Source organism: Podarcis pityusensis, assembly GCF_964106645.2.
Source record: "Podarcis pityusensis genome assembly, chromosome: 1".
NCBI classification, from domain to species: Eukaryota; Metazoa; Chordata; class Lepidosauria; order Squamata; family Lacertidae; genus Podarcis; species Podarcis pityusensis.
The window spans coordinates 46,919,490-46,935,332 of record NC_138028.1 but is presented as its reverse complement, the minus strand read 5'-3'; the positions used below and the strand labels follow the sequence as shown (position 1 = coordinate 46,935,332).

General features: G+C 39.6%; 2 protein-coding genes across 7 annotated transcripts in view; both read right to left on the bottom strand.

Moving 5' to 3' along the window:
- Positions 1 to 15,843, bottom strand: part of LOC308463436 (uncharacterized protein) — a gene marked incomplete at its 5' end in the record, with an annotated part of 341,915 nt that overhangs the window by 151,450 nt on the left and 174,622 nt on the right. The window lies entirely within an intron of this gene.
- The window catches only part of MAP3K9 (mitogen-activated protein kinase kinase kinase 9), a 91,564-nt gene that overhangs the window by 73,976 nt on the left and 1,745 nt on the right, over positions 1 to 15,843 (bottom strand). For all 6 annotated transcript variants that reach the window (XM_081016664.1, XM_081016663.1, XM_081016665.1 and 3 more), the window contains exons 2-4: positions 11,799 to 12,212; positions 2,249 to 2,429; positions 320 to 468 (exon numbers count right to left, since the gene is read on the bottom strand). In XM_081016664.1, coding sequence (XP_080872790.1) covers positions 320 to 468; positions 2,249 to 2,429; positions 11,799 to 12,212 — 744 coding nt within the window. The remainder of the gene's footprint in view (positions 1 to 319; positions 469 to 2,248; positions 2,430 to 11,798; positions 12,213 to 15,843) is intronic.

Below are 15,843 nucleotides of genomic sequence, written 5' to 3'. Positions count from 1 at the left end.
ATACATACAGTAGAAGAACAGCTTTCTTAAGAACATAACAGACTCCTGGATCAGGCCAATGGTCTATCTTTTCCAGCATCCTATTCTCACAGTGGCCAACCAAAGGCCTGTGGGAAGCCTGCAGACAACAGCACAACAGCATTCTGCCCACCTGTCATTTCTGGAAACCGGTATTTTAGTAGACAAAGGAAACAACATACTACCTACTTTGTTGAAAAACTACAGAAGCCAAATTGTTTTGCATCTTCATAAAATCAGTACTGAACTGTATCCCAATAGTAGCATGTATCTTGTCAGGTCCAATGCAGTCAACACTTACCTTCCATCAGTCTGGCAAAAGGTTCCGGGCAGGTTGAAGGGATAGGAAGGGCAAGTTTATTCATGGCAACACCATATGCTACTGCTAGGCCATCAATTCCTCGAAATGGTACTTCCCCAGTTAGTAGTTCCCAAAGCAACACACCATAGCTATGAAAAGAAAAGTTTAATAATGTAATTCTCTCTTAAAACCAACCAATTCTGCTAGAAGTGACAGCAGCAATTAAGTACACATGGATGTAATGAATGAGTTCTGTGGAGATGTCACAGAGGGGATGGTCAGATCCTGAGGGGTTTGGGGAGATGGGTCCTAGGGGAATGGGGGAGGAGAAACCGGGACTCCAGGAAGTGTCTGAACCTAGGTAAAGGTAAAGGGACCTGTGACCGACTCTGGGGTTGCGGTGCTCATCTCGCTTTATTGGCCGAGGGAGCCGGCATACAGCTTCCGGGTCATGTGGCCAGCATGACTAAGCCGCTTCTGGCGAACCAGAGCAGCGCACAGAAATGCCGTTTACCTTCCCGCCGGAGCGGTACCTATTTATCTACTTGCACTCTGATGTGCTTTTGAACTGCTAGGTGGGCAGGAGCAGGGACCAAGCAACGGGAGCTCACCCCATCGCGGGGATTCGAACCGCTGACCTTCAGATCGGCAAGTCCTAGGCTCTGTGGTTTAACCCACAGCGCCACCTGTGTCCCATCTGAACCTAGGTAGAGGGCCTGTATTCTGGAAGATAGACGGGTACATCCAAGCAAGTTGATGAAGGAATGTTCCACCCCTGTGACATCAAACATCCCTGCCCAGACGCCTCTGCCTCTTTCTGTCTAGGGACGAAGGAGCCTCCCCTCCCTCTAGGGAAGCAACTGAGAGTATATCAGATGCTAAGCTGGTACCAACACCATCTTCCTTGACAAAGACACCTCAGAGACCAAATCTGTTTACTTGCCCAGTGTCCAGAGTATGGCTACTGTGCCTGCCACGATATTCAAAAGGAAGATGCTAGGGGCATGCCACTGCTGGATCAACATCCTAGTTTGCTAATAGCCTTCTGTCTACACCTTATATGTATCTGCTTCACCTTATAACCTGTGCCATGACCATGTACCAATCCTATTTATGCACTGAAGTCTTTGGTAGAACTAGAACTGGGATTTTTAGTTCTTTGCCCAGCAATGAGGGCCAAGATAACGGACAAAAGGTTAAGACTATAAATATAATACCTACACTATAAATATAAACACAATACTTGGAACAAAACTGGAACATCGGGTTTTTTAAAAAGGGCATTTTGGCATTTTACCGATTTGGTGATTCCAAGTTTTATCATCTTTGACAGAAAATTTATGAGTCAGGAAGTTTCATGCTGGAAAGAAGGGCATCTAGTTTAAGTAACTGACTTGAACCTGTACCTTGTTAAGTTGTGGGCGAACATATCAGACGACACAGCAATTCTTCCAAAGCAGCTCTTTATTTGTAAGCTGGAATAGAACTAAGCTTAGGAGCTCAGTCAGCCTGCTTATATAGAGCTCCAGAACAATGTAACTGTTGCCATTTTCTAAAACTATCCAATCACTGAACGTCACTTTTCGATCCTTCATTTGCATAACTATCTACAGTATCCCCCTGCTGGCCCAGGGTGAGAACTTCAGTACATAACATACCTGTTGGTAGTTTGTCTATTCTCAATACAGAAAACTAATGTATAAGCCAATGTACATCTAAATAAAAGTGTAAGAATTTAGAACAAAGCAAGCAGAAGCACAGAAACAAAAACAGTATCATAACAAGATGTGGGGGGAGCGATGCTTTGGTAAATCAAGTGTTTAGGAATTCTGTTCAACAAATAAACATAATTTCAAGCACAGAAAGTTAAAATAGGTTTCCAGGAGCTGCAAGTTAACATTCCAATGTGTTTAGTGCCAATATACTTACCTCCACACATCACTGCCTTTAGAAAACATGGAGGAACGGATGACCTCAGGAGCCATCCAAGCATACGTCCCAGCAGCACTCATTTTGGTCGTCCTATGCCATTCTCTGGCTAAGCCAAAATCTGTGATCTTCAAGTTCTTGTTGTTTAGGTCTCCATTTTCCACTTTCTCAAGTATCAATACTGGCACACAGGGACGAAAAAGGTTAATGTTTAGTGAACATACAATTTATACTTAATGCTTCCTCTAAAAAAAAAAGTCATTTTTTAGATCTTGTCCGTAGGTGCAGGGTTGGGTGGGGTGAAGAAGTGACAGAAGCTCTGCTACTGCACATGTCACACTGAATGTGCCTAAAGTGTAAGGGTAGAGGAGAATTTCATTTGCTCAGCATTTTTATTTAAGGTTATTTTTAAATTGCTTGAAATATAAAATCTCTAAGTAGTGTACATCAAATTATGAACACAAATATTACAAAAATATACCATAAAACAATCAATAAAAGCTACTGATAAATATGCTATTATCTGTACCATTATTAAATCGTAATCAATACCATTCTTAAGCAAATCAACCTAATTCACATCTCCCCTAATGGGAATGTAATAGACAAGAAATGTACTGGTATTACAACTCTATGATTCTATGAGATAGCTATGAGAAATATATTTAGCCTCTCTACTAAAGAGGCTCTCTGGAACACAGACAAAGTGGGTAGAAAGTGTCATTCCTGGCAAGCAAAAAGCCAGGCTGAGAACTAAGACACCAGCAAAGCAGCAGGCTGTATTCCTATGAACTTCCCACTATACTACAAGAACAAATACCCAACATCAAGGCACTGTATGGTAAAACATTTGAATACTGCAAACTTACTGGGATTTTTTAATAACTTTGAAGATTAAGATTATTATTATTATTATTATTATTATTATTATTATTATTATTAAATCACCCTTTATCAAAAGATCACAGGGTGGTTCACAACATATACAAAATAAGAATACAAAATACACAATAAAACTAAAACAGCCCAAACACATTTAAAATGCCAAAGACTTTTAATCAGTCAAACGTCTGGTTGAAGAGAGACATTTTTATGGTAGCTCCTGCAAATCGTTGGATATCTTATTTATAAAGTCTGAAAAAATTCATACATGTTTTTAATTAGATTTGTCAAACAGTCATCTATTAAGTACACTTTTTAAATACCTTTCTACAGAGGTAAGATGGAGGGGATAGAAACAAAGTTTTCACTTTAAAATAGTTAATTTTAAAAATAAATTAAAAACTGATTTAAATTGGGGGGTGGGATTGAAAACATTATGCTTTGCTTTTAAGATACATAGCCTGAGATTGAGAAAGCCCTAAATCTATTTTCCTACAAATCTCATCCACCAACTCAAGGAGACATTCTCAGGCTGTCAGTCTTAGTAACAGCAACAGAACTTGAGGGAAAAGAAGCTCTTTGGGTATACAAGGCCCAAGTCATTTAGAGCTGCATAGATTTGAAGAGTGTGTCTTGAGTTGTACCCAGGAAAGCTACAGGAATTTGAAGCAGACACTGCAGCACTGATGTAATCTGCTCCTGACAAACCACTCTCTGGCAGGATGCCAAGCTATGTATACCTCGGCCCAGTGTACCTGAAGGAGTGTCTCCACCCCCATTGTTCAGCCCGGACACTGAGATCCAGTTCCGAGGGCCTTCTGGCAGTTCCCTCACTGCAAGAAGTGAATGAATGAATGAATGAATGAATGAATCTTTATTTGCGTTAGCCATCGGCCATAGCAGTAAAACAACAATACAATATACAAAGAATAGAAATAAAAAGTCAATTCTATAAAATACATTTTAGGGTTTTGAAACTGCGAGAAGTGAGGTTACAGGGAACCAGGCCTTCTTGGCATTGGCACTCACCTTGTGGAATGCCCTCCCATCAGATGTCAAGGAAATAAACAACTATCTGACTTTTAGAAGGCATCTGAAGGCAGCCCTGTTTATGGAAGTTTTTAACATTTGATGTTTTATTGTGTTTTTATTATTCTGTTGGGAGCCACCCAGAGTGGCTGGGGAAACCCAGACAGATGGGCAGAGTTTATTTATTTATTTATTTATTTATTCAATGTACCAGTAGAAGCCAGTAAATGGCACCTTGGGGACAACACTCTACAGCAGCCAAGCTGGAATTTTCCAAAGGCTCCAACTCCTATCAACCTGAGTGCCAGCATAGCCAGTGGTAAGGAATGATTGGAGGTGCAATCCAAAGCATCTGGAAGATGCTAGGTTGGGAAACGTTATGCTACAGTAGTCCAAGAGGACTTCAAGGTTACAAAAGAAACAAATGAAATCCCTACTAAATATTTCCCTGTGGTGCAGTTCTGTTATCCCCAACCCATGCTTTTAAGATTGCTCAGTCTCCAGAGTCCAATTATGGCCACTTTGGGTGCTTTCAGTTTCTGGCCCCTGGGCATTATTTTGGTTAAAGTACTGCACTTGAATTAGAGAATGCTGGGGATGCCATGCACAAAATGGCTCCCATGGAAGCATGGCATAACACGAATTAGAGAGACAACAACCCCAATAGCTGACTTCCCATGGAAAGCGTAAGCTTACGCGCTCTCTCACTTTCATATGCAAACATACGCAAACATACACAAACACAAACAAACACACGCCACACAAAAAGAAAAGCTGAGAGACTGGAACACCTGCCCAGAGTGCCAACAGAAGCCTTCATGGGCACCATGGTGCCCACAGGCACTGGATTGGTGACCCTTGGTTTAGAACCTAAAATGGTTGAAGACAACTGATCTAGGCCACTAGGACCACACTTAGAATTGTAGAGTTGGAAGGGACGCCGAGAGTTATCTAGTCTAACCCCCTGCAATTCAGGAATCTCAACTAGATCATACATGGAAGATGGCCATTATATCTCCTCTCAATCTCCTCTTTATCAGGCTAAACATACCCAATTCCCTCAACAGTTCCTCATAAGCCTTGGTTTCCACACCCTTATCATCTTGGTTACCTTCTGCACACATTCCAGCTTGTCATATTCTTCTTAAATTGAGGAATGAGGACATGATGGGACCTTATGGAATAATGAATACCCATTAATGAAAGTCCTTTCCATAAGATCCTGTTCAAAATTAACTTTAGTGAAAAGCTGAGATAAAGCGATATTCTGCTCTCTTTAACCTGAAATGCTTCCATTTACACCAACAAAATGCCAATGTAACTGCACGCTGAGACAGATATGTGACTGCAGATATTTTGGATAGATGCAGTTAAACAAAAGCAGATTCAAAGCCAAAGCTCCATCTACAAACTTCCCATCTAAAAGGCATCTTACCCAAGAGGGATCACAGTGATCCTGCAAAAGAACGCCTTTGGCAACTTGCATTTCACTGCACTTTAGCTGCCTGTGCTGCTTGATAGTTATCCATTTTTCATCTGCCTCTCCTATTGCTGAAACACAACACCAAAATGAATGGCAATAGATAGTAAATTGCATGCAGTGATGTCAGCAGAATGCATGCAGTAAGACAGACAGAGGATACTGAGTAGCAGCAAGTTCAATGCAGTTTCAATGAAGCATATTTACTCCTGTAAAAATGGTATGAAGCTATTAGAAAAACTAGCAGAGCCAGTTAGAAAATATCATCATAGGAGGACCAACTAAAATATTATGGAGTAGAAAGCCACCTCTGTCTCAGTTTTGATGGCTGAGGCACCTGGAGAAGGATGCCAGATTATTATTTCAGCAGAATGGCAATATATGGAAAGCAAGCATTTCTTTAGGTATGCTTGTAACCATGTAGGGCTTCAAGATAAGCATCAGGACTCTGGATAGCTTAATCCTTCCTCCTGGGTGGAACCAATAAAAATCACTTTCTTTAAATAGAAAAATATATATATTTTCAAAATGGCGAAATCACTACTGGTAGAAACAATGCTGGGACTAGGACAGGTAGGGGAAAGGATTCATTTCATTGTTTTATATCCCACCTTTCCTTCAAAGAGCTCAAGAAAGCATACATCCAACCTCACCCAAATTTCATCCTAAAAGCCCGTGAAATTAGTCCATATCTCTCAGCCTAATTTACCATTCAGTAATCTCCATGGCTGAGTAGAAAACTGAATCAGGATCTCCCTAGTCTACTATGACATTCTAATCACTACATCAAGCTGCCTCTACAATGATTAAGCTCTTACTCCCCACTTCCTGATGCTGCTTATGCTACCCACAAAGGCTATTATTTACATTTTTTATGCTGCATATGTTTAATGAATTCACACAATTAGCATCATTTTAACCTGGGTAATTAGGCTCCAAATTCATTCAATATAATACAAGGTAGGGCTCCAGACACCTTCCTAAACTTTGCTACAGAACTATCTGTCACCAAGTAGAAATGGATATGAGTAATTTTATCCTCAAAATCTTTAGCAAACATGTCACAGCATACCTCTGAGGGTTCTTTCACCTTGACAATCCATCTGTGAGACTGTTAAACCACAGAGAAAAGTTCCAATGGATAATGCTCTGAGAATACGCACGTAGTGGAGAAAAACTGTTTTTCAACTCTATCATTGCCACAAAGTAGGTTAAAAATGAAAACTCTGTTTGGTTGCATCCTCGCTGAGTTTTGGGCTGGTTCATAGCCCCCAGTTCACTGGTAAAGCAGGGTGCCAAACAGACTTTGTACATGTCTGCATTATAAGCTGTGTTTTAAGCTGTATTTTAAGCAGTATTTTAATTAACTGTTTGTTTGTTTGTTGTTTTCTATTACGTTTTATTGTAATTCATATTTGGTGTTGGCAGCTCTGAGCCGAGCCCTGGCTGGGGAGGGCGGGGTATAAATAAATTATTATTATTATTATTATTATTATTATTATTATTATTATTATTATTTCTTGAATATTAGGAACTAAAACAATAACAGGAACTGAGCACGGTTACAGTGGTGCCCCGCAAGACGAATGCCTCGCAAGACGGAAAACCCGCTAGACGAAAGGGTTTTCCGTTTTTCAATGCGCTTCGCAGGACGAATTTCCCTATGGGTTTGCTTCGCAAGACGAAAATGTCTTGCGAGTCTTGAGATTTTTTTTCGCTTCCCCCCTTTTTCTAAGCCGCTAAGCCTTTAATAGCCTTTTAGCAGCTAAGCCGCTAAGCCGCTAAGCCTTTAATAGCCGCTAAACCGCTAATAGCGCTAATCCGCTAATCCGCTAATAGGGTTGCTTCGCAAGACGAAAAAACCGCTAGACGAAGATACTCGCGGAACGGATTAATTTCGTCTTGCGAGGCACCACTGTATACTTAAGCTGTTTTAGGGCAGGTGCTACCAATTTGTCAAATTCTACCTGTGCTTATCAGGTATGCATTTCATTTTACAACTAAGGAAGTTCACAATTGTTCTATTGCAATACTTAAGTCTGTAGCCCTAAAAATTTTACATCAACATTCTTACTCTACCAGCCTGCCAATATGCTACCATGAAACACAAAGTTGTCAACATATTAAAAGACATGCACTCCAGTTCGATTATTCGTTCAGCAAATCCCTCCCCTCTTTATGTATCCTAATCATTAATCATAAAACTGGAATACAAAAAAGGGAGGTGTGAGGAGGTCCTGGAACTAAGCAAATGAAGGTCAAGTAACGGAAGCAATGAATTGTTTTTAACTATTTTTACTTTGTATTTTCTCTTTTTCTTTTTGTGTTTTGTAATATCTTGAAAATTTTAATAAATATCTTATAAAAAAATAAAAATAAAAGACATGCACTCTAATTATCATGTATAGAAGGTCCTCAACTATCCTATTTCAGAAATGGCAATTCAAACATTAAGATTTTGTGCAACAATATGAAAGCATTAGAGGTTGAGGAGTCTTCCCAAAGCAGTATGCAAAGAAATTAGAGCTCCTATTCACCTGTTCTTAAACAGATGGAATTACTTTAGTAGAACAATTTCTGATTACTCCTATGGAGATTAATCAGACACTTCAAAGAGGAAAATAATGCTTAATATATAGGCTAAATTCCAGTTTGGCAGCCACTTTACACAGTAGACCTACAACTTACACTCTTTTAACCTGTGCGCATTCAGCTTTACACGCCTAGCAAAAAATAATATATTTTTTTAAGGTATGGACGTCCAGGAAAAAAAGACTTTGGCAATCCCACCCACCACTGCACCCAATGTGTTTGACTATATGCAATTTTAACTTTATGTGCTAGCCCCAGAACGTAACCCCTGCATAAGTTGTGGGTCTACTGTACAGTACTGGAGACATACTTGTTCTAAATTAGTAAAGCCCACATTTAACCAATTATGAACTAAGAACAGGAATATGCCAGTTTTGCAAGTGAGTTCACAGAAGTAACTCTTGCTCACTTACCTACCTAGTATAACCCCGTTGTAACTTAATGACAATCCTTACCTACTGCAGGTGACCACACAAGTGGCTGCTTAAGAGCCTGAACCCCATCTTCAGAAACAAATTTGGGATGAAAATCCCAGCAGCTAATTTGTTATTGCAAAGCAAAACAGAGTTATTTGCAGGTGAGAAGTAGCAAACAAGTGCCTAAACCTTTTCCTGTACACTTCTTCCCAACCAGACTACCTGGTACTCCAAGATTCACATCAGTTGCCAGAAAAAGCTAATGATATTATTTTTCCTAAAGTGTTGCCCTTAAGATACTTTTACTCCTATATCCAGATTCATGTACAGTGGAAAAATAAAACGAAGACAGAGAACTTTAAAAAAATGTATGATGTCTGCTTTGCAACTATGAGGGACAGAAACTGGATTTAAACAAAAAATTGTGGCCACTTTGTTACACACTATGGATAAGGACATGTTACAGCTTCTTGCTTGTAGTGGAATTTGTCACATTCACTTCATGTAATATGGCAAAAATAATGCTACTGAGCACAACTGTTGTAGCCCTACTATACTTTGCTAGAAAACCTATTTGGTCATGTTTTGTAGTTTGATATTGAATTTCACAGATATTTAACTAACTAGTTTTACAAAAGAAAGGTTCTTTAGTCACATCTCTTATCCAAAGTTGTGAAAATGTGAACACATCTTATAAAGCACTTATCTGAGCACTGAACTAACTAGTTCATGTAGATATCTCCTTAATACAAGGAATAACAAATACCTAAATGGTTCTAAGACAAAATTATTTCCAAGGTCAAAGAGATTTAACACACATTGACAGCTAGCATCCTGCTAATTGTATTGGAAACTGACAGAGAGGAGCTTTGCTAAGAGGTTTATTTTTAATTAGTTACACATCAGCTGCCAACAGTGTCTATTTTCTCCACAGTTAACAAACTTCACTTCTAACCAGTTTAGTAGAACTCCTCACAAATTTAAGTGAGAAGCTGGTGTTGCACACAAAAATGACAGGAGGGTTCTAACAAAATCAATTTTATCATCCTAGATATACTATACCAAAGAGGAGGAAAAAATTAAGTTTGTTTGCTTTCTCCTCCACATCTAGGATACCTGCTCACCAAGAGTCTCACAAGGCTATCCCAATTTGTGTCATACTCTCAATGTTACACATTCCCTCTCATCCACATGCTTGATTCCATCTTTCTAATGTGGAAGGAACAGTTACTTATTAATGCTGCTATACTGACCCATATTGAAAATTATCCAGATAGAGTATGCATGAAGTTCTAAGATAGAGAATTTAATCAGAGTAACTCTCCTGTAAAACCGTTACTTAACAAAACATGTGGAACTGCTTCAAATGTTATACTTTTAGTCTATACATAATTCAGGTCCATAATATTGATAACATTAATCTCCTTTCTACATCATTTATTTTAAGAGTAATTTGCTCAGATGCTTTTTACAAATCAGATTTATTCAGATATGAGAGAAAAGGCTTAAGTAACTACCCAGAGTTGCTGCCCAACCATTCTACTGTTGCCAGTCTCACTCCACCTTCTGGAAATATCCTATGGGCTAGACTGGCAGCAGGAGTAGACCAGTATAGCGGTACCTCTGGTTAAGAACTTAATTTGTTCCGGAGGTCCATTCTTAACCTGAAACTGTTCTTAACGTGAGGTACCACTTTAGCTAATGGGGCCTCCCGCTGCTGCCACCGCACGATTTCTGTTTGTCATCCTGAAGCAAAGTTCTTAACCCGAGGTACTATTTCTGGGTTAGCGGAGTCTGTAACCTGAAGCATCTGTAACCCGAGGTACCAGTGTACTTGCAGCTTTCATACGGCAGCCCAGTGTTACAGAAAACTGCATATATGACTGTGTTGTCAAAGTAAGGGAAGTAATTCTTTCTTGATCCAAGTGACAAGAAAAGTGGTAAATTACAGAACTGTCTTCAAGGTTCAAAGACTTCATAGGTAATAGAAGTCTTGAAGTCTGGACTCCCAGACTGCTGATATGCTTCATGCTCATAGAAACGGGGCAGAAGGAGAAAAGACAGAAGAGGGGGAAATCAATCTACATCACAATGTTCTTGCCACTACCATTTTTGACATCCAAACAAGCAAGGACAATTAACCTTCCATCACCTTCACAACTCTGTTCTAAGTGTCACAAGTTTCTCTTAACATACCAGAGATGACAACTGGCAACAGTGCCTTAAAAGAAAGAGCGAGAAAGGAATTCACAATTGTGTTGGTAAAATCTTCAATACAAAAAATAAACTTCTAGGAGAAGGCTGTTCTCTAAACCAGGGAAAAGGAACCATTAGGCCAGAAGCGTCTTAGAATCATAGAACTGTAGAGTTGGACGGGACCCTGCAGAACATCTAAACCGACCCTCTGCAATGTAGAAATATGCAGGTGTCCCATATGGGAATCGTACCCGCAACCTTGGTGTTATCAGAAGAAGAAGAAGAAGAAGAAGAGGAGGAGTTTGGATTTGATATCCCGCTTTATCACTACCCAAAGGAGTCTCAAAGAGGCTAACATTCTCCTTTCCCTTCCTCCCCCACAACAAACACTCTGTGAGGTGAGTGGGGCTGAGAGACTTCAAAGAAGTGTGACTGGCCCAAGGTCACCCAGCAGCTGCATGTGGAGGAGCAGGGAAGCGAACTGGGTTCACCAGATTACGAGTCCACCGCTCCTAACCACTACCCCACACTGTTTTCTTGCCATTCTCTTTTTGTTCATTAGCAGTTCCTTATTTGTTTATTATATCCCACCATTGCTCCAATTAGCTTGCATAGTCTGGCATACATAGTTCTCTGTGCTTTAATTTAACTCCTCTGTGAGGCAGTTCAGGCCACGACACAATGACTGGTCCAATACCATACAGTAGGATTAAGGGCTGAATGGGGATTTGAATCTGGGTCTCCCCAATCCATCTGTCTAGCCACTACACCACTGGCTCTCTTAAGAGTAAGTCTCATGGGAAACTTTCATGCCCCTGCCTTTCATTCTAGCCTACTCATCAATTTTGTCCTCAAGCTTATGTGGCTGGAATATATTTCAAGTTGCTAACATTTTATCTATGCTGTCCACTTCTCTGTAAGTCCCAACATCACACCCGCTATACTCCCCACTTACTGTTGCTGGACTTCAGATCCCGGTGTATAATAGGAACAATTGCTTCATCATGCAGATAGTTCATTCCTCCAGCAATCTGGACAGCCCAATTCACTAGTATGTCTGGCGGGATTCTTTTACCAGACAGCACCCTATTCAGTGACCCTCCACGGGCAAACTCCATGATTAAGCAAAGGTTAGGTTCCTTTAGACATACGCCTTTAAGTGCAATTATGTTGGGGTGTTTTAGCATGGCAAAGAGCTTGGCTTCTTGATGCACATTCTCAATAGCCTCACTGATGTCTTCATCTGGATCATACCGAGCTGCCTTGACGGCAACTTCTTCTCCAAGCCAAATTGCACGATAGACCTTCCCAAAGCCTCCAATTCCAATGATTTCCTCCAGAACCAGCTCAGAGAAGTCAATCTCCCGTACTATAAATGGAGAAACAAAGAAATATAAGTTATTTTACAAGATTAAATATTGTCAGTAGATAGCTTCAGCATTATTCCTTGCCTTAAATAATATTATTCTGCCATTTAAATGTAACAGTTTAGGCGTGTGTCAACAAATTCTTAAGCTCTTATGGCTATCAGAACTTGTCTGGAAAAATTGTACCAAGGTAGTATCATTAAAATGCCCTACTCAATTTTGTTGTAAGCAACAATTCTATATACCTATTTTAGGTCATTTTATAATAAAGTTTTATTGGTGGCTTGAATTATAAAGTTGGATATATTCAGCAAAAATACAATGTTTCGTTGCTAAAAAGATACACACGTTTCACAGGTAGCTACAAATATATAAAAGAAAACAAAATGTATTTCAACTTTTCTTTGCTTGTGCTTAACATGTAGTTATTTCCATCAATATAAACAATTGTTATAGCAATGAAGTTTTTTGTAAAGGCAGACATCTCCCTTTACTATTCTTTACTACTTTAGTTTATCTTGTACTACTCTTTTCATATGAGAAGCATCGGCTATAAAAATGTTTAGCTGCCAGCAGCCTAATTCAAGTGTGCCAAATAAACAGAACATTTTACATTTTCGTTAACTGGGCAAGTGCCACACGTAACCTATTGGAATCAGTACTCATATTTAATGGCACTTTAAGGTTGCAACATGATATAGTACATATACTGCAATAAAACTATGACCAGTATGGTAAGACCTCCCCAGAAAAGGCAGCAGTATTATGAGCAATTTGTTTATATTTTAACTCGCCTCCCACCTGAGTTTCAAGGCTGGTTATTTTCAGGTTAGACTACTGCAATGAATTTTATGAAGTGCTGCCCTTGGAGCCTGGTACTATTACACCAGTGTTGTATCAACTGCATTAATTCCCAATTTGTTTCTGGCCACAATTCAGACTACCTCTAATGTTTTAATAGTTTGGGGCCTTTATGCTTGAAGGATCAACTCCCCTTGCATGAATCTATCCACATGCTGAAGTCTACATCTACCTCCACCCTGTAAGATGTGGAGGACAGAACACAGGCCTTAAGGCTATAGCACTCAGACTACACAGGACTAGCATGCATCTCTTTTGATGGTTGGTCAATTACATGAAACCTATTGTAGCCCATCTGACTAGGAGTCATCACTACTAAAGACTCACTAAACGAGTTCTGAAACTTAAAATACAAAGCCACTCAGGAAATTTATGTTGAGAGAAAAACAGGAAATCTGCATGCCAGTACCAGGAAACATTATTGCCAACTCGCATACTTTCTTCACTTAGGGAAAAGGAAGTCGAAGTGTGTCATAATGCCTGACAGAAAGCAGGAAATACAGTTCTGAATTCCCTACTTAAAAGTGCTTGAAATTACATTAAGTCCTTTGGTGAGCTATTTCAGGAGTAGTGAGAAGCTCTATTACTTTGAGTAATACTTTGATGTGACATACCATGGGAGAATTTCTCAAACTGTAGGCCAAGGACCACTACTGGCCCTCAGCAGTACGACCTACCCCCATCATGCAGTAGTCTTTTCTACTGTCTTGGGAGTTTGAGCCATTTGGCCGTGCAGATGCTAGCAGCATCAGCTATAAAAGTAGTAGTGTAGTAATCTGTGAAATAGAGAGGAAGGGAATGAGAGGAAAGATGTCATAGGAGAAAGTATTGAAAAGAGGAGGAAGGCTGAAAGAAATTGGCAATTTGGAAGTGGGTACAGGATACAAGTTTGAAAGGAAAATATGGAAGAAATAAAATGTTTTTAGAGATATACAGAGGGCGGGGGAATAGATGAATTATTCACTACTTGAAACTTCTGGATCAGCAACTTCTGGCTAAAAGGGGAAGAGTGAGTCATGATACCTCCAGAGCCAAAGCCTGTGCTTAGCTTGAGGAAAGCTGAACTATGGAACTCCCTATAGCAAGGAAACTGCTGTAGTAAAGAATTTAGCAATTTCCAAAGAGAAATGAGGCATTAATAGAAAATGGTATCAGTGACTGACATGATCAGCTGACAATCTCCACCTCCACTTTCTTATTGGCTCCGCCCCTGTACCCCTATTTTGGGACTGGTGGGCCTCCATAATTTGGGCCCTGGGAGTGGAATGTCTGCTGTAAGATGCACACTAAACATCTCTTGAGCATTCTTAGAGGGAAACTGAGGATCTAAACCAAACAGTGCTGAAGGGACAGCTCCTTTAATGCTACAAATGGTTGTTAACACGGCAGCCAGTATTCTTAACGTTCTAATGTAACCTTGCTGTTTTTGTGTTCTGAAGTGCCCTCTAACTACTAATGCATGATTTACCCTGCCTCAAATGCAAATAGAGTCTGAAAATAAAACATGCTGCTTTTTTGCGGGGGGAATGTAGGTACAAAAAGCCTAGCACACACCATCTCAGTTACTTTGCAAAATAGTATGTATAAAAAAAAAAAGTTTAAATACATATTAAGTCAGTAAGAATGTAATGTTTAAGAGACGCTATGCCCTCATAACTTGCCTTTCACAGTTACTTGCAAACAAGTACTCAAATGACAAACCAATTCAAGCCCTTGTCTCTAAAGTAAAGACCAAGGTATATAACCAGGTCAACTTTTAACAGGTGAGCACTGAGCAGATTGCATGTACAAGTCAAGAGAGATGGGCCTCTGAACCATTAGGTAAGGCTGTGTTATATGTTTTCCCACTCTAACATCTACTGGCCTTCTAAGACAGAAAAAGTCTCATATGCAGTTTGTGATAGCAGTTACAGGAACTATGCTGCCGCTAATTGCCTGGTTTCCTGATCCTAATACATCAGTGATAATTTGTCCTATTCCTTTCCTACCTCCTAGAAAGAAACACCAATCCCTGGCCATGAATAATTTATAGATTAAACCCCAAAAGAAAGATACAAAGTTTTACAATCCCTTGCTCACAATATATTTATAATGAAATACTAATATTTGAAATATAATTTCATACAATAGAATAAAAGTCACAATCCTGCATAAGTTTGTGCTTCAGTTCCTTTGCATCTGCTTGCATTCAAGGAGAGCAGTGCAACATCAACATTGACAGAAGGAAGACCTCCTCAAAACAAGCCCACTCGAAGGCAGCTGATGCAGAAGAACTGTGAGCAATGGGTTAGATTTAGAAGTATATCCATGTGTAGGGGTGAGAAAAAAGGAAGGCCTACAAGACAGGACATACCCAAAGATACAGGAAGTTGCAGTCTCTTTGCAGCTTTATTGTAAGAAGTAATGTATCTTCCTCATAAACTCTCAAAATGTGTTTTCTCTGCCTTCACCTAGCACTGAACTTTAGGCTATGCATTTCTTAACTCCTTCAGAACAAGTTACTTTAAAAATATGTAGTCAGCAAAAGTAAGAGTAGAATGTGGAGAATGAATCACACGGTGATGGATTTGAAAATGGAAAAACACACCCTGGACATAACAAGATGTCTGACAATGAAGAAGAATAGTCAGCTGGACAGATGGAAAATGCAGCTATATTCTATAGTTTTCATCTCTACTGAGAGGAAGGACAACTTTTGTTTTCATGAACTATAAGGTAAGCACACATATACACTCATTCAGTAACAGATGACAGTACTGAAAGCTGTCCTGG